Below are 19913 nucleotides of genomic sequence, written 5' to 3'. Positions count from 1 at the left end.
ACTATTTTTTTTTTTTTTTTTTTTATATTTAATGTTAGTTTTTGGGTGTGGGAGGAAACCGGAGTACCCGGAGGAAACCCACGCAAACACGGAGAGAACATAGAAACTCTTTTAATATAAAAATAACAATAACATGTGCTTAGTAACATATAAATAAATGAATGAAAATCTTAATTCTAAAACATCATAAAAAATACCGTATCAGTACGGGATTAAAAAGAATGAATGAATGAAAAAGTCAATAAAGCCGCTAGGTACTGGCCAGTATGTTGCAAATAGCGTTAGTTCAGTGTGTTGCAAAATGCATTAGTTTAGTGTATTGCAGATAGCGTTACTGCTTACAGCTTTTTCACAGTTAATGGACTAGTGGTCTTACTAACCACAGTTGTTACCGGACTTGTGGTCCTTCTGGTAATCGTGTATCTCGCAGCTCCCGGTACCTGGTCCAGCGAGACACCCGATAGTGACCTCTCTTTTTCTGTTTTAGTTGATGGTTATATGTGTATCTCTGTAATGTCTGATTGTCAATGTTTGCACCCTCATAATTGTAAAATGCTGCAGAATTTGTTGGTGCTATATAAATAAATATTAAGGGGCAATATGTAGAAATAGTTAAAGGAGCAATCCGGCGAAAATGTTTATTAAAGTATTGTATTGCCCCACCCAAAACTTATATAAATTACCAATATACACTTATTATGGGAAGTGCTTATAAAGTGTTTTTTTCCCTGCATTTGTAACTGCATCACTTCCTGGATAAAATGGTGATGTCACGACCCAACTCCCAGAGCTGTGTGGGCTGTGGCTGCTGGAGCGGATGATGGCAGAGGGACACTGAGGGACACAGGGCACTGGAGGGACACTGAGAATCCCTCTGCCATCATCCTCTCCAGCAGTTACAGCTCTAGGAGTCTGCTCATGACATCACCATGTTATCCAGGAAGTGAAGCCTTGATGCAGTAGTTAGTGCAGGGAAAAAAAAAACACTTCATAGGCATATCCCGTAATAAGTGTATATTGGTGATTTGTATAACTTTTGGGGGGGCAATACAATACTTTAATAAAAATTCCGCTTTGCTCCTGTCACTGACCGATCGGGACCCCCGCAGCCTGACTGCGGGGGTTTTGATCATTGTATCTGACTGCCAGAGTATCTGACCTTCCTCCCTGCAGTCAGATTGTCGATCACTGTATAGAGTCTGCACAGACAGGCTCTATGCAATGATAGCAGATGACACTGATCAATGCTAAGGGGACATAAAAAGTGTAAAAAAAATGTGTAAAAAGTGTAAAAAATTTAAGTTTTTAAAAAAACACACCATAGCCCCTCCCCCAATAAAAGTTTTAATCACCCCCCTTTCCCATTTTATAAATAAAATCGTCTGATCTAATAAGATGAATCAATATTGTTCCCGCACGGTGAATGGCGTAAACAAAAAGCTGTAAAAAAAAACGCCAGGACTGATTTATTTTCATTACAATGTTAAATTTGAATAAAAATTGATCAACACTTCTCATCTACACAAATATGGTATTAATAAAAACTAGAGATCATGGCACAAAAAATGGCACCCCATACAGCCTCGTACGTGAAAAAATAGAACCGCTATAAGAGTTAAAAAAAAGGGCCATTGTAATCCCACCTATGTGCAAAAAAAAAGTTTTACTGTTAATAAAAATAGTAAAACATTAGAAAAACTATGCAAAATGCATATCTCTGTATTCAGACTGACCTATAGAAGAAGGCTAAAATGTCAGTTGTACTGTAAAGTGCATTACATAAACACGGAGCCCCCAATTTGCAGAATTGTAATTTTTTCCCCCAATTTCACCCCATAAATATTTTGGGGTTTCTGTCATACTAGGTATGATAGATCAAAAGGCGCCTTTACAAAGTACACCTGTTCCTGAAAATAAACAAACCCTTACACGGCCTTGTAGCTGGAAAAATAAGAGTTATGGCTCTTGGAAGACGAGGAGGAAAAAAAACGAAAACGCTAAATTGAAAATTGTCCTGGTCCTTAAGGGGTTAATGGAAAGTTCGTCTGCAGTATTATATATTGTCCACCTGAAGCCATAGTTGAGATATGATTGCCTCTTTAAAAAGGGCAATAGTTTTGTCTGCTGTGAATTGCTCTGGTCTTTTTTTTTCTGTGTATCTGACAGAGCTGAGAGGTTCCATCACCTAAGGTCAAGTGTTAAGGTCGCCTAAAGTCCACTTAAGACTGGAGGAGGAAAGCTTTCTGTAGAGTAGTTCAAGTTCATCTCCATGGGTCTCTGCTCTGATTATCATCATTGCACAGTAATAAAGTTTTGGGGTTAAAAGTGCTTGTGGTCTTTTTTTTTTATAGGAAGGAGCCCTTCTGTAAGGCCAGTATTTAGTTCTGTAGTGACAGTGAACTCTCTCTAAATCTGTAAACATCACTTAACCATTGTACACCCACAGGATCTAATGTGTACTATAAAAATCTGTCTGATAACAGGATGTGTTTCATGAGCTTGTTGCAGCTACATCATTGCTGCTCTAAGGCTTGGTTCAGATATATCTTCTGCCTGTCGATCAGTTTGTGGTGTCATCAGGTTCTCTCTTTTTGGATAGAAAAGTTTTAGAGATGGAAAGGAAGAAGCTGCTGGAAACCCTTTCCTATTCAACCTATGTCAACACAGCGTTATAATGAATGCCATTTTTTATTGACGGCCATTATTTCAAACCAGTAGCCATAGTTTTCTGAAATAACGGCGTTGTTTGCTGTTAAATGACGTCTGTCCGCTAAAAATGTCCGCCATTATGACAGTGTGTGTGAATGGCTGTCCCCACTGGCCCAGATGCTTTTTGGATTTATGTTGCATTTCATGTTACTGACTATTCTCCCACTAAACAAGTCTATTAGATGGGGAGGGTTACATTTAAGCCATCTGTGCTTTTGCTTGGTCTGCTCTGTTCTCAATAAGTCCGCCGACAGTAATTGGCTTTGTATGTATCTAAAGTATGTTTTTGTATTTTCAGTAGCAGGCGCTCTTTAGTAAATTTACCCGCCCCTTTTAATGTAATCTGCTTGCATTATATAATCGTCCTGTCCAGACTTTGAAAAAAATTCAGTTTCTCCCAGCATTTCTCCTGTGTTTTTGTTTGGAGTTAAGTTTTGCAGCTTGGATCCATTAAAATGATTGTAGCTTAATTGTAATACCCTACACAACCTAAGGACAGGTGTGTTGGTGGTTTTGCATGAAAGTAGCCATATTTTTTCTAATCTGCGATATAACCACTTTAAGACCAAAACCTTATATCTACTGCAAGAATTTTTTGGTGCCCCATTTGTTATCTTCGCAGTAAGGCTGACAAATCAATAAAGCAATGTTTTACCATCTCTGCATATGAAACACACCTTTACAGGATGATAAAATGGAATTATCTTCCATGAATGTCACCTTGCAAAGCTCTGTCTATGAAATGTAAATCTAATCTAATATGATGGATCCCTGCAGGAAGCGCAGGACAACTGCAGACATTATTTGCTGTTATACAAGCCATCCCACCGTCTGCTACAGAATTCTAGGCGGAATTAAACAGGCTGGAAGTTAATGCACACAAACCAATTTTTCCTTTTTCTCCACTGGGGTTACATGATCTTTGTACTGCATATTTATGCTGGGGTATTTAGACCGGCAGACCTGCCTCTTGTTTACGAGTGACAAACTTTATATCCTGCAGAGTTCATTAAAAGCTTTATGGCCCCGGCATCATTGGTGTCTGTCTGTATTTTTTGTGCATGTAGCGTACCTCCTACAGCTTTGTAGGACTGAGTGCCAGCTTTGTGGAGGCTACATGCTGGCTTTCTGTCTGCAAATGTCTGATCTAATATTCTGCAAATTAGTGTGTTGTGGGCCCCAAATGTTCCCTCGAACAAAATCTACCAGCAATGGCGTAAAAGTCTCATCAGCTCCTTGACCGTATCAGTGTATAGACAACCCTCATTGTATTAATAGTAACCCCTTTGGGTTAATCTGGGGACATATCAATTTGATTTCCACAACAACAAGGTCAGAATAACTTTATACTACTAAACCAGGTAACATCTGCACATTGTCACCATTTACACTTAACACATGGACTTAAAATATTATCACTGTACATATTACAGTGTTGTTAGGTTTTCAAAAATGATATAATAAAAACATTAAATATGATGACCATACCCTTTAAAAATTAAAAGAAATGAAATGGAGAATAACATCTCTTACTAAGTAAGATCCTGACATCTTGATGATGATACTGTCGCAGGGCATAATTTTAGCCTATGTCCTGGCTTCTAATAGGAGCCTGTCAGACACACATGGGGAATTTCTGAGTATACTTTCACCCTCTTGCATGAAACTATGTGCCATCCAGTTTTGCCATGGGCCACTCTTTAGGATGTTGTCTGAGTAGCCCGCCTGATTTATACCCTTTGACCCCCTATGGGAATATCTAGCTGCAAATGACCGTTTGCAGCTATCAGGGAGGGAGCACATTCAGTGCAGATGTTCTTAATAAGCTTTATCAGTAAACATTTGGTATGTGGCATAAATCCATATAAGACCAAAACATGTTCATGCTGAATATTAGGTTGGGGAGTTGAACTCTAAATCCTAAGCACTTTATTGGCTTCTGATTAAGTGTAATGACTTGGTCAAACCATTTATAATTTAATCATGCCTTCCCATTATCCTCAACTATTTATCAAAAAGGTAATGGAATCTATCCAGATGTCCTTTTAGAGACCGATGCAGGGTAAGGCTGCCTGTCATCATGGTTCTGTCATGTGTTTCTGAAGAAGTTTACACAGATTAAGACAGACTGCTAAAGGACATATTGTCCGACATTACCTGTGTTCTTTACAAATAAGGTGTAACCTATATTTATGAACATTTTATATATATATATATATATATATATATATATATATATATATATATATATATATATATATATATATATAATCTATATATTTATATATATATATATATCTCTATATGTCAGTGACTTGAGTATATTTGGTTAACCCCTCCTATTAAATTTTGCGTTTTATTAGGAGTAGGGATGAGCGAATTTACAGCAGAAGCTAAGCAAAGCTCTTCATTTCTTATTTGTATTCCACTCACCGGGCTGTGGGGCTTTGAAGTGAGCTCTGCTTTGTGCAGCTTCTCCTCAGGTGTTGGGGGAAAAAAAGATGGATCCAATCCTGGGAAACAGGGAGAAGTTTCCCAGGAAGGGACCCATCTTTTTTACTAGCACCTAGGCAGGAGTGACACAGAGCGGAGCAGACTGATGAGCACAATGCCGGTAGGAATGAAGTGTTTCGCTTTGTTCCTACTGCAAATTCACTTATCACTAATTACAAGCTTTAAATATATTTGTTCTTTCACTATCTAACCATGTAAACTCATGTGTTGTTTCTTAGGAAGTATTTTTCTCAGTCTTTCCTGGTCACCTCACCACAGACTGTGCAAGATCCTTCTACCGGCAAGCTGGCTTTAAATAAAAGACAAGGCTTAGACGGGAAAGACGTAAAGAAAGAGAACAAATCTATGGACACTTTCCTAGTAAAAAGTCCAAAAATATCCCGTAGATCCTCCACAAATGATGCAGTGGATGGTGAACTGTTATCTCCTTTGGGTTCTGCTAGAAAAATCAAACAGGAACCTGAAGTAATGGGTCAAACATCAGAGGAAGAGTCTGTTCTAAGTACCCCATCTACATCCCTGGCAAAAGTTAAAGGTAAGTCCTTTAAGGTGACCTCCTGAAAGAGAGATTATTTTTTTATAGTGTCCACTATTGGTACAATGTTGTCACCTTTTCTCAGTTAGCTTCTGTTTACTCATCAGGTTGCGTGTGGTACTGTGTGGAAAGATACTGGTTGTACCCAGTCAACTGTTTGTTGCAAGCATAAATTAGTTGCAAGTAGAAATTAAAGGAAAAGTTATGAAAGGCAACACATGGGTAAAGGAAGACCTCCAAGACACAGGACAGAAATCTCAACGCAATATGTCTTAAGAAAATGCAGAACAAAACATTTTAAAGTGAATGCTTGCTGTTATAGCAAACCATTTTTTAGAATGTGGCAAAGATTCTACAGACCCAGGTGATGCAAACTGATGCCATACCTCGGAACTTTTTAAGATTACAAAATCAATAAAGGTAGAAACCACAGTGTGCTGTGAGTGCCACATCTGTTTTATTTAGTTGAGCCATGTCACTAACCCCAACCCAATAGGATTCACAAGATTTTAAGAAAACTGTGACCAGCGCTAGCATTCAGTGAGTGCATGCAGGGATTTATAGTTTTCCAAAACACTTGTTGGAAGGCAACAGGTACCTGGGCTAGCCAAGCTATTAGAACACCAGGGAAGCCACCAGTTGCAGAACACCAGTGTGTAACGTGATGCTCCAGTCAGCTCTGCTGATTTCTTTTGGCTCTCTGTAGGAACTCCGGATAATAGAATAGGTTCTCAATCCATTAAAAGTTACATCCTCCCAGAGCCTCCAGTCCACCGAAGCTGCTCCAGTTTCCTCCCACTGCTTTATGTCCCTCTCCATCCACATGAAGTTCCTCCTACATGCTCTCCAAAGAAAGTGTTTTGTCTCTTAGGGTCCTATTCCACGAGCCAATGGGGGCCCAATCAACAATGTAAACGAGCGCCGATCGTTTACTGGGCCTGTTCCACGGCCCGATTATCGTTTAGCCAGGGATGCTGGGACATCGTTACCGATGTCCTTGCAGCCCTTGTTTAAACATCATACTTTACCTATCCAGGCTGCCACTCTTCTCCTGCGCTCCTTCTCCCCGGGTTCCGCACACAGCAGCAGCTTCGGAGCTGCCTATCTGAGCTACAGACGGTTCAGCCAATCACAGGCCGCGGCGGTCCTGGCCAGTGATTGGCTGAGCGGTCTGTCAGCTCAGACAGGCCGCTCTGAAGCTGCTGCTAATGCGCAGGACCCGAGGAAAAGGAGTGCAGGAGAAGACCGGCAGCCTGGGTAGGTAAAGTATGCTGTTTTTAAATCATCGGGCACCGACCACGCACCGCTATTCCACGTAGCGTTGCATGGTCGGTGCCCAATGATTTTAGGTTTGCACCTAAATAAACGATCAGCCGATGACATGATTATCGGCTGATCGTTGTCTCTATTCCACGGAGCGATAATCGCCCGAACCGGACCGATTATCACTCCGTGGAATAGGCCCCTTACCCATCTCTCCTTTTTTATCTTGCCTACCATGTTCCCTTCCCAGGTGTTGCTGCTTTTTCACGGGCAACCCCAGACCACACAGGCCAAGATCTTTCTGTTAGCAGTGTTGCAGCTGGAGCTACCTGGCTATGCATTCAAGTTATTCCCTAATGGACAGAGTAAATATATTGCTTTAATTTTATCTGTTCTCCTTCAGTGGAATGCCCAGTGTGCGGGGTCGGCATCTTGGAGCAATACATCAACAATCACTTGGACAGCTGCCTTACCAGGGATGAGAAAAAAGAAAGCCTGCGCAGGTAAGGGTGACTACTATACATATACACTAAAGGCTTAGATGCGTGCCACAATATGCGATTCGTGCAGACAGTATACTGCGGACCGGACCTCGGAACTCCCGGCATCAGCATTCACATTCATTATGACGGGAGCTCCAAAACGGTTTAAATATTTGCGCTACTATACTGACAGGACCGTAGTATACTGTCTGTGCATGGGCAGTATATTGTGGGCTTGTGTCAGGCCCTATTGCACAAGCAGATTATCTGACAGATTTTTTTGAGCCAAAGCCTGAAATGGACTATAAACAGAGAACAGTTAAAGGAAAGACTGCGATTTCTCCTCTTTTCAAATCCATTCCTGGCTTTGCCTTAAAAAAAAAATCTGTCAGATAATCTGTTGGTGTAATAGAGTTCTTATTCTACTGGGCATATTACATATTGGTTCTGTAGCCATTTAAAGCCGATTCACCATATTCCTTAACCTGAATTTTAAGAACTACCTTTAGAACGTGCTTTGGTAATTTATGATGCCTCCTGTGTTTTTCTTTTATGCTTTTGAGATGAGTAATATGTATGCTTTAAAACTGTCATGTCAACTACACTGCCTGTGTATGGTACAGATGGGGAATTACACTGCCTGTGTATGGTACAGATGGGGGATCACACACTGCCTGTGTATGGTACAGATGGGGGATCACACTGCCTGTGTATGGTACAGATAGGGGATCACACTGCCTGTGTATGGTACAGATGGGGGGATCACACTTCCTGTGTATGGTACAGATGGGGGAATCACACTGCCTATATATGGTATAGATGGGGGATCACACTGCCTGTGTATGGTACAGATGGGGGATCACACTGCCTGTGTATGGTACAGATGGGGGGATCACACTTCCTGTCTATGGTACAGATGGGGGAATCACACTGCCTATATATAGTACAGATGGGGGATCATTCACTGCCTGTGTATGGTACAGATGGGGGATCACACACTGCCTGTGTATGGTACAGATAGGGGATCACACACTGCCTGTGTATGGTACAGATGGGGAATTACACTGCCTGTGTATGGTACAGATGGGGGGAATCACACTGCCTGTGTATGGTACATATGGGGGATCACACTGCCTCTGTATGGTACAGATGGGGGACTCACACTGCCTATATATGGTACAGATGGGGGTTCACACTGCCTGTGTATGGTACAGATAGGGGCTCACACTGCCTGTGTATGGTACAGATGGGGGATCACACTGCCTGTGTATGTATGGTACAGATGGGGGGATCACACTGCCTGTGTATGTATGGTACAGATGGGGGGATCACACTTCCTGTGTATGGTACAGATGGGGGAATCACACTGCCTATATATGGTACAGATGGGGGATCACACTGCCTGTGTATGGTACAGATGGGGGATCACACTGCCTGTGTATGGTACAGATGGGGGGATCACACTTCCTGTGTATGGTACAGATGGGGGAATCACACTGCCTATATATGGTACAGATTGGGAATTACACTGCCTGTGTATGGTACAGATGGGGGGAATCACACTGCCTCTGTATGGTACAGATGGGGGACTCACACTGCCTATATATGGTACAGATGGGGGATCACACTGCCTGTGTATGGTACAGATGGGGGATCACACTGCCTGTGTATGGTACAGATGGGGGGATCACACTTCCTGTGTATGGTACAGATGGGGGAATCACACTGCCTATATATGGTACAGATTGGGAATTACACTGCCTGTGTATGGTACAGATGGGGGGAATCACACTGCCTCTGTATGGTACAGATGGGGGACTCACACTGCCTATATATGGTACAGATGGGGGTTCACACTGCCTGTGTATGGTACAGATGGGGGATCACACTGCCTGTGTATGTATGGTACAGATGGGGCATGGCACTGCCTATGTATGGTACAGTTGGGGTATGATGCTGCTTATGTATTTATGGTACAGACGCAGTATGATGATGCCTGTGCATGATACACATGGATGCTGCTCTATCTCTGCTCCTCTGATGCGGATGAGGAGTGACAATTTTTGATAGCCTTGGCAGGTTCTATGTGGGTGGAGAGAGGGGCCAGCAGCTTTTAATACATTTATGGCCTTAGTACCTTTTCTGCCTTGTTGCTGTAGATTGGTAGTGTTTTCTTTTTCTTTTAAAACAGGGAGGTCAGTCGTGTAATCGCTGGTCAGTTTGCAGTCCCTAGTCATCTTTTTGCAGAACAGCTGGTGCCTGGAGCCTTTGTCCCTGGCTCGCAGCATTGTGGGTCTCTGTGCCGCTGACTAGTTGCTGCACAATCAGGTTTGTATGGGCTGCAGCGGGATGTGGATTAAAGCCTTGCTTCCATCAGAGAATGGCCTCTCTCGCAGGCTGCATGACCTTGGCACCATGCCGCTTGCTGATTCCATACCGTAACATTTTAGTTTGATAACAGTTTTTATTTGTGAGGAGGAAATATTTTTTTGTTGCTAAATAAAGCTGCAGTTTGTTTTCCTGTTTATCGCCATGCCTTTTTTTAGGGTCATTTTCTTGCACAGTTTATTTTTCTTCTTTCTGTTTCTTTTACATTGTAAGAAAGGAAAAAAGCAATGGTCCTAGTATTTCCCAATGAAGTCTTAATATCCCTAGTGCTATCTTTATAGCTACTAAAAAGTTTTCATAGCAGACTTAACACATGCACACCAGATTTTTTTGCAGTAATTTCTACCACTATCTTACAGACAGATGTGTGCAGAAACAAACCCCCTCAGGAAAGGGAATTTGTTTTGTGTGGCTAAACTTTATGTAACAAATCTGCTGCATGTGAACGTACGTCCAAAGAGTTCTTGAAAAAAATGTGTATACAATTCTTAGATCAGAAAGGCCCAGGCCTTGGTACAGCACTGCTCGGAGATTCTGATGACTACTTGTCCCTTTTTATCAGCTGCATCCATATCAATATCTACATACTACCTGAATTTAAAGGGGTAGTGCGGCGGTAAAAAATTATTCACAGAATAACACACATTACAAAGTTATACAACTTTTTAATGTATGTTATGTCTGTGAATGGCCCCCTTCCCCGTGTCCCACCACCCCCACCCGTGTACCCGGAAGTGTAGTGCTTTATACATACCTGATCCGTGCCGACACGCGTCCGCCATCTTGTGCCAAACGTCATCTTCGACCGGCCGGCCCGAACACCTTCGATCTTCCCGAGTGCCGGCCGCGTCATCCGCTGCTCAGCCGCGATTGGCTGAGCATAACTGTGCTCGGCCAATCGCGGCTCAGCGGCTGATGACGCGGACGCTATTCACACGTCTGCAAAATACTTTCTGTTCATAGACAGTATTCTGCAGACCAGTCCTCGGGCTCAGAGCGTGTTGGTACAGTACCGCAAATATTTAAATAGTTTCGGAGCTTCGCTCATTATAATGAGTTCTGATGCCAGGAGCTTTGAGGTCCGGTCCGCTGAATTCTGTCTCTGCATGAACAGCATGTTGCAGATGTGTGAATGGCCCCTAAGTCTGCATGGTCTATTCGTGCCCTGATTGTCAATCACAGAGAAAGGGGGAGATATAAAGTGAGTGGGAGAGGCACTGTACTGCCCCAGATGTGCCTTTTTGACTACTTGTGCTGTGTATGAGCCAAGTGCAATACATCATTGTGTGTAGTTTGGTATGTTGATTGGAAGTGACAGTTTTTTCTTTAACCATTGAATTTTAATGGCTGTTTAAAGAAATACATTTACAGGGTAATCTAATAAGTTGATTCCCTTAAGCTGCAGGAGCTCTGGGATGCTACGTCCTCACCCCCTCCCTGTCCATTTTCGTGCAACGGTGCTTTTAATTTCACAGTGTCCTGGCCTTAGGCCACGGAAGAGTTTTTATCATGGGATTGGTATATTACTGCATCCTGCTTCTCCTCAAGCCAGACACATTTTTCTAATGGGATTTTATATGGCTTCTAAGCTGCCTCACAGAACATATAAATAGTCAGTCCCTGTGGTACAGCTGAAATTTTCACAGTGTACACAGCCATCTGCCTCCTTGGTACAGACGTCACCCTCTCAATCCGCTCTGTTACCAGTTTTTTATCTCTTGTTATCGCATATGTAAAAACCATTGTTTATTCACGGTCATTCACCTCCTCTGGGGTGTTGTTGTTTTTTTGTTTTTTTTTGGTAAATGTACTTTTGTAAATCCTTGTTATATTTTAGGGCACTAACTGGGGATTCATATTTTGTGGTTGGAAGAGCGGTTTTCATTTCTTAAAGTGACACTGTTACCCCCTATTTGCATTTTGGCTGCTCTCCACAGGTGTAAAGGGTAAATGTTACAGCTTTCATTACTTTTTATATTATACCTCATGGTGCTTGTTCTGGTAAAAAGTAGTTTTTATCAGCTGTGGATTGGTATATGTGGGCGGGGCCTTGTGGCTTATGCCCATTGCTCTGCCCCATTGCTCCGCCCCTAGTGCCACTTAGCCCCACCCCATCCGTGATGTCATCGCCGCATAGGCCCAGTCCCCTCAGCAGTCATTGGAAGGGCCAGCCTAAAGCTCTAGGCCCCACCCCCCTAGATTGTCCCACATCAATGGCCGCTGAGGGGGCCTATGCGGCGGTGGCGTCATGGATGGGGGCGGGGCTAAGTGGTGCTAGGGGCGGGATGATGTTGCACATAAGCCGTGAGGCCCTGCCCACATATACCAATCCACAGGAGATAAAAACGACTTTTTATCAGAACAAGCACCATGAGGTGTGATATAAAATAAGTAATGAAAGATGTAAAATGTACCCTTTACACCTGGGGAGAGCAGTCAAAATGCAAATAGGGGGTTTTTGGGGAAAGAATGCACATTCATCACAGCTATTCCTACAGTGGCATCTGTTTCATTCCAGCTCTGCTGCATCCATATGTTTCATAACTGTAGCTGGGTTATGTGACCAGCACTTCAACCACCAGAAAAAAAAGTGGTCAAAATGCTGTAAAAATGCCACATTTGCAACACAGCCTGAAGACTTCAAAGCTCCATAAAATACTTCAATTGTGATCATTGGTCAAATCATTTTCTTCTCATGACAGTATTTCTCTAAAAAGGCATTAGAATAAGAAAACAATGAAAACTGCATATGCTGTGAACTAGCGACCCTGTTATGTGTAATCTTGGATAGTCCATAGATAGGATCCGGACACTCTTTATCTTTACGAATTTTTTATTATGGCCATGATCATCCGCTATCAATTCCTCATAACAGCAGGTAGAGTTGAGCTCATTGAGCTACTCATGGATAAGTCCTGCATGGATACACATTTCTTCCAATGTCTGGGGATAACCAAGAAATGTTGCAATACACCCTTTTTGAGAGAGGCCAAGGATCCTGGAAGGAAATTCAGCCATGTAAAGGCCCTATTCCACCAACAGATCTGACGACAGATTATCTGCCAAAGATTTGAAGCCAAACCCAGGAACAGACTATAATCAGAGAACAGGTGATAAAGGAAAGACTGAGATTTCTCCTCTTTTCAAATCCACTCCTGGGTTTGGCTTCAAATCTTTGGCAGATAATCTGTCGTCAGATCTGTTGGTGGAATAGGGCCCTAAGGTCATGTTCACACACTATTTTTTTCAATAAATAACACTCTGTATAAACTGTGGCCGCACAGAAAACTCACGTGTCTATTTTGTGTGGCTGCTGCTCAGTGAACAGCGGCTGCACAAGATAGCCCATGCTCTCAATGTAAAGTACGGCTCCATGATGTACTTGACATTGTGTTCTATAGTTAATTGGAGCGCGGGCACACCCAAAAGTGCCCACATTCCAATTAACATGAAGTGATGTTTGGATACCAAACACATTAGCAATTTTATGTGGGCTGTGGATAATGTCGCTGCTTGAAAGCCGCAGGGCTGGGACATGTGGAGGAGGTTTGAGGGTTGAGGTATCTGGCTAAGGCCCTACTACACTTGTTTGATTGCTCATACAGGTAACTGCAGAACCTCTCTTGCCGTCTGGTGGCCGATAGTTTCTAAAGATTCATGGAAAATCTTCACAGATTTAGGAAATCATTTCAGGGGGGAAATTTTAAATAGTCTAATAGAAGTGAGCGAATTTGCAGAAACTTTGGGTTCACACCTGCCTGGAAAACATGGATACAAGGCTGAATTTCTGCAAGTTCGCTCATCTCAATAGTCTAAGGGCCCTATTCCACCGGCCGATTATTGTTCAGATTATCGTTAAATCGTTCTAATCTAAACGATAATCGTTCGGTTGAAATGCAGTTAACGATTAACGACCGAACGAGAAATCGTTGATCGCTTTATAAGCCCTGGACCTATTTTTATCGTTGCTCGTTCGCAAAATGTTCGCAAATCGTTCGCATTGAATAAGACGTCGTTCGCAGTAGATATGAACACAATAGCGAAGAAAAAACGATTGCAAATATCACCATAAGTAACGATTATCGTTCCATGGAAATGAGTGAACGTTTTCAGGTCTTTCGCAATAGCTGTCGTTTGAGATCGTTAACCGTTAACGATTATGCGAACGATAATCGTCCGGTGGAATAGGGCCCTAAGCTTCTGAACGCTGATCCTGGTAAACTAGAACTAAAGAGGGGTGTTTGTTACTTACATGGGATCAATAAGCCTTGTCTGTTTTTTATGGATGTATCTAGTGCTTACAGAGCATGCATTGCTCATCCATCTTGCAAGGAGCATATGTAATTATTCCAATGTCTAATGAAGATCAGCGTTTATAGTGTGAATCTTAAAGCAAATGTCTAGTTGATGCTTTGATCGCTAAGATACATTGTCAGAGTTATTGTTAGTCAGATTTCCCACCTGACTCGGGCCCCTTACAATGATATAGTAAACTTTAACCCTCAGAGGTACCTGTATCATACAGTTAGGCCTTATTCATACGTCCCGTAAAGTTGTCCATAATTGCAGATGTGTAATCAATAGTTCGACTTAGAGCACATTGATTTATATTGTGCTATTCACACAGTCCTTGTTAAAGGGGCTATCCAGTGCTACAAAAACATGGCCACTTTTGCCCCACTCTTGTCTCTAGTTTGGATGGGGTTTGAAAGTAAATGGAGCTTAAAGGGGTAGTGCCACTTTACAAAATTATTCACTAAACACACATTACAAAGTTATACAACTTTGTAATGTATGTTATGTTAGTGAATGGCCCCCTTCCCCGTGTTCCCCCCCCCCCCCCCCCACGCTAGACCCGGAATTGTGATGGACTATACTCACCTGATTCGTGTTGACCCCCGTCCACCATCTTGGGACAATGATGTCATCTTCGGGAAGCCGGCCGGACTGCTCCATCCGTCCCTCATGCCGGCCCCCCTCTGCCGCGTCATCAGATGCTCAGCTGCAATTGGCTGAGCAGCTAATGACACGGCATGGGGGGCCGGCATGAGGGATGGCTGGAGCGGTTCGGCCGGCCTCCCAAAGATGATATTGTCCCAATATGGCAGACAGGGGTCGACACGAATCAGGTGAGTATAGTCCATCACACTTCAGAGTCTAGCATGGGGGGGGGACACGGGGAAGGGGGCCATTCACTAACATAACATACATTACAAAGTTGTATAACTTTGTAATGTGTGTTTAGTGAATAATTTTGAAACGCCTCACTACTCCTTTAATTGCAAACCACACCAGAGCTGGCGACAAGAGTGGGGCAAAAGTGGCCATGTTTTTGTAGCGCTGGATAGCCCCTTTAATCTGTAATCTGTTCCGTAAAAAAAAAAAAGACATGTCCTAGTGTGGATTGTGATTGCGGTACGGATTACCAATAGAAGTCTATGGGATCTGTGTTTTTACGGACGTCATGGATGTCACATTTATGATGCCTGCAAAAACACAGATCAAATCTATGCAAACTAGTACTATTCATATTTTATGGAAACTGATGCAGTTACAGATGCAAATATTTGATTTTCCACAGATCACGGAGAAAAACAGTGAAAGGTTTTGCGACCCAGAAAAATCACTAAATGTGTGAATGAGGCCTTAAAGTTGATAAAAATGGACAGTTCAAAGCGACACTGTACCCACAATCTGACCCCCCTAACCGCTTGTACCTTCGGATAGCTACTTTTAATCCAAGATCTGTCCTGGGCTCCGTTCGGCAGGTGATGCAGTTATTGTTTTAAAAACGTTTAATCCTACTGTGTTTAACGGCGCTGTGTTTAACGGCCGGGGCTTACATTTGTATATGCATTAGGCTGGCACCCCTCTTCTTCCCTCCTTTCCACCCTCCTCAGCATTAGGAATGATCCAGAAACATTTACTGCTGTTTCAGCTTTGCACAGGTGTATTAATGATCCAGCCCATGTTCGTTATGCACAAAGCTGGGGAATAGGAAGCAATCTGCCTGGAGTATTCCTAATGATGAGGAGGGTGAGGAGGAGGGAAGGAGAAAATGTGCCAGCCTAATGCATATACTAATGTAAGCGCCGGCCGTTAGACACAGCGCTGTAGGATTAAAAGTTGTTTTTATGACAATAACTGCATCACCTGCCGAACGGACCCCAGGACAGATCTTGGATTAAAAGCAGCTATCTGAAGGTACAAGCGGTTTTGGGGGGACAGATTGTGGGTACAGAGTCACTTTAAATTAAAATGATTGTTCACTGGCGTGAAATGAAAGCCCACTAATATTATTGCCAACCAAAGACCAACTTGTTGATTGTATAAAATGAAGTTGACCATGTAGGAAATTTTTATCTAATAGTCCCCAATCTTTTAATGTTCTTTCCATAGGAAAACATTACCAAATTACCAATCATGCTTCTCTCAACTTTAGTGGTCAAAAATGACCTGTTTTAAGTGATTGTTATGGTCACTAGGGAATAAAATACATATTACAGGGCAAAAATGCAAAATTAAGCAATTTTGTTAAAAGCATTGGCAAGATTGCTAACTTTTATATTATTATATTTACAGCACTACTCAGAGCATCACCTAGCTTTCCACAGATCCTGAATAATGCATTAGTATTTAGTACTATGCAACCCCTTCGTCTTTCTGTTCTGGTTTTGTCAGTATCAGCCATGTGTACGATCCAGGAACCTCTAGATAAACCCTGCTCGTACCCATGGAGGGTTTTCTGGAGCGATGCTATGTTGCATTGCATTGTGGGAGGACAGTTAGAAAATACTTGTGTAATATGAGTCATTAATTATACATTGAGCATGTGATTATCTTCAGTATAATCGCACTCTATGGGAACCCCTGAGATAAATATGGTTTAGTGTAATGACCATATATCACTATTACAGCAGACGTTGAAGGCCTGAGACAGGAATAATAGACTATTAAAAATAATGTATACATAATTTAGCACTATTTGTTGCAAAGGTACACATCTTTTAACCAAGAACAAATTAACATTAATAGGCTATTTCAGGTCTCTTTGGGCTACGGTAATATTGATGCCATTAAGAGCTTGTTGTGGTTGTTTCCAGCAGCTCTGATGTAGTATATTTCAGGTTCTGGTTATACGATTATTAGTGTATATCTTTGTTGTTAGTGCTATTTCTTTTATAGAAAGCTAGTACAGGGTGATCAAACAGGATGGTGCAGAAGTAAAGGCTTGAAGGTAATATAACATCAGGCTCAGCTGCTCTTACCAACCAAACACAAAGCAGCTTTCATTTTCAAAAAGCCAAATGTGAAATGTCCTTAGTGGGCCATAAGATGGCAACTAGACATGAGCAAATTTACCGTAATAATGAAGCAAATTGCTTTATCTCTGCCATCCACTCATCAGCTGGCTGCCTTATAACTCACTGCCTCTACCTGCTGCTCCTCTCCGGGTTCTAAGAAAAGCTGGATTTAGTTCTGGGAAACTTCTCCCAGTTTCCCAGGAAGGGATCCTGCTTTTCCTAGCACTCGTGATGGAGCAGCAGTGAGTTATAAGGCAGCCAGCTGATAAGCGGATGGCAGAGATAACGAAGCACTTCTCTTTCTTATTACTGTAAATTCGCGCATCTCTTATGGCAACATTACAGCAAGAAAAATATTTTTGCGTGTTGGACTTTGCAAGAATATGAGGTCTGTTTTGATCCAAACTGTACAACTTTGGTAAATTTCTTCTGAATAGAAACTGCATTTCACGTTGAGTTTGTTTTTTGTGGGAAAAGTCTGGGCCGCCCAAAGACTTTGGAAAAGACAGTGAACAGGATTTGAACAGTGCAGAGTGTCATCCTAAAAAGTCTACCAGGCTGATCAGGATGGAAGTGCCATAAGCCACAGTATGATAATTTACGAAAACATTAGTGTTTTAAGCCACACAGATCACATCTTCAGGTGGAGAAACCAGATGACAATCCAAAATGCCTTGTCTTATGCGTTACATTTCAGAGCCGATTGGAAGAGGACAGATTTGCTTTCACCTCAGTCACTCATCACAATGTTAGAATTTGGGGTTTAGAAAAACCATGTGCCTTATTTAAATACATGAGGGCCTCCCCCCAAAGTAAGTGTTAAGTTCTGTGCAGTGAACTGGTGCAAAATCTATGGTCAGACGGCAGCAAGCAGGCACCAAACTCTTGGATCTGTTCTCATTTGCTGTGTCTTCAGTTAGCACAACCAATCGTGTGGCTGGGCTGCACCAACTATCATTGCATTGTATATGCAGCCCATCAGCTGTTTACATCGGGCAATATGCGTCTGACAACAATGCATTTAATAGGCTTAACAAAAGTTCCAGTCAGGCGACTGTGCGACTGTAGTAGTATAAAGTGGCTAGTGACAATGAATGGGGCCAGGTATGGAAGATAGTGAGAGGGAATGATACAGGAGAGGATGGTGATGGTAGTACATTTCAGAAATTATTATGCAAAATAAAAACAAGCAATGATCCAAAGCACTAAAATCCATAAAGCTGCAGCGCATCTACATGCGACACCCAAATAAAGACCAAAAGCCAAGAATAAAGCTTTTGAACCAACAATTGTAACTGTTTTTGATATTGTCTCTTTGTATGTGCAGAGCTGTAATGTGAAGTTCCTTGGCAACAATGTAAAATTCATGGAGATCCTCCATTATGGGCCCCATAAAGCCTTAGGACCCTGCATACCTGCAGCGGTGTCACTGTGTTATATACTTTAGTTCTCCTCTGCCCATCGTCTTTGTAGTACAGAGATCTGCAACCAGTGGGCTGTATGTTGTGTAACTACAGCAGGCCGGGAGCTCTAGCAGACAGTGCTATAACAGAGTAAAACACTCCTTGTTTCCAGTCATTTCTCTGCACAGTCTGGCAGCTGGGAAACATTGTATTATCTATAAATATAAACATTTCCAGGAGTTTTAAGTGAGACAAAGAGCAATCCCATTCCATAAGTTAATGGCAGCTCTCATGTTGATATTCAGTGTCACAGAAAGCACTTACTAAAATGTTTGATCTCTCTTTACTACTGAGATGTCTTCTGGTTTATACATGTTTGGTCTATGAGAAACAAAATGGCAGTGAGAAAATGGAAGGAGATAGAGAGATAACTGTTAGGATTGTTGGCAGACGCCTGGGAAGAGTTATTACCGTGGGCACAAGGTGCAAGAAGGTTGCCCACAGACATCCATCTTTTCCCTTTTATGTTATCGTAGATATAAATAGATTTCACTGCAGATACCAACATAAAAAACAAAAACATAGTACATTGCATTGTGGGGCTGCCCAGAATGTAACTCCACTTCCACTATACTTTTGATATGTCATAGAAACGTGTCAGATATATAGACAGCGGGACTTCAACCAGTTGCTAAAATGAAAGGGTCAGTGAAGGTCTGTTTCTCCTTGATATTGGAAGCTCCTAGACTCTTTGTGACACACACAGCATTTTCACACACAGCATTTTCAGCTTCAAAAGAAAAAAATCCCATTTTGTATTTTTTACAGAAGAAATCCAGCTTTTACTTTTTTTTTGTTTAGAAATTAAGAGCAGAAATCTTCAAACAATATATATTGCAAAATGCAAAAAAACCTTGCATTTAAAGGAAAACTCCGGTGAATTTTATTTAATCAACTAGTAGCATGAAAGTAATACAGATTTGTAAATGACTTCAATTTAATCAAAATCTCAATTCTTTCAGTACTTAACAGCTGCTGTACTGTATGTCCTGCAGAAAGTGGTGTTTACTTACAGTCTGAGATTGTGCTCTCTGCTTCCTCCTCTGTCCATATCAATAGTAAATCCCCATAAAAAACCTGTATTGCTTTGTACAGTTCCTGTCTCGGACAGGGATGGTAGCAGAGGGCACCATGGGCACCATGTCAAACTAGAAAGAATGCACCACTTCCTGCAAGACCTACAGCAGCTGATAAGTACTGGAATACAGGAGATTTATAAATAGACGTTATTTACAAATCTATGTAACTTTCTGGT

General features: G+C 41.9%; 1 protein-coding gene across 2 annotated transcripts in view; it reads left to right on the top strand.

Moving 5' to 3' along the window:
• RAD18 (RAD18 E3 ubiquitin protein ligase) overlaps nucleotides 1-19913 on the top strand; it is a 305725-nt gene that overhangs the window by 69745 nt on the left and 216067 nt on the right. For both annotated transcript variants that reach the window (XM_069968715.1, XM_069968716.1), the window contains 2 exons: nucleotides 5442-5758; nucleotides 7425-7524. In XM_069968715.1, coding sequence (XP_069824816.1) covers nucleotides 5442-5758; nucleotides 7425-7524 — 417 coding nt within the window. The remainder of the gene's footprint in view (nucleotides 1-5441; nucleotides 5759-7424; nucleotides 7525-19913) is intronic.

This window comes from Dendropsophus ebraccatus, chromosome 4 (genome assembly GCF_027789765.1).
Source record: "Dendropsophus ebraccatus isolate aDenEbr1 chromosome 4, aDenEbr1.pat, whole genome shotgun sequence".
NCBI classification, from domain to species: domain Eukaryota; kingdom Metazoa; phylum Chordata; class Amphibia; order Anura; family Hylidae; genus Dendropsophus; species Dendropsophus ebraccatus.
This window is presented reverse-complemented; position numbering and strand designations above follow the sequence as displayed.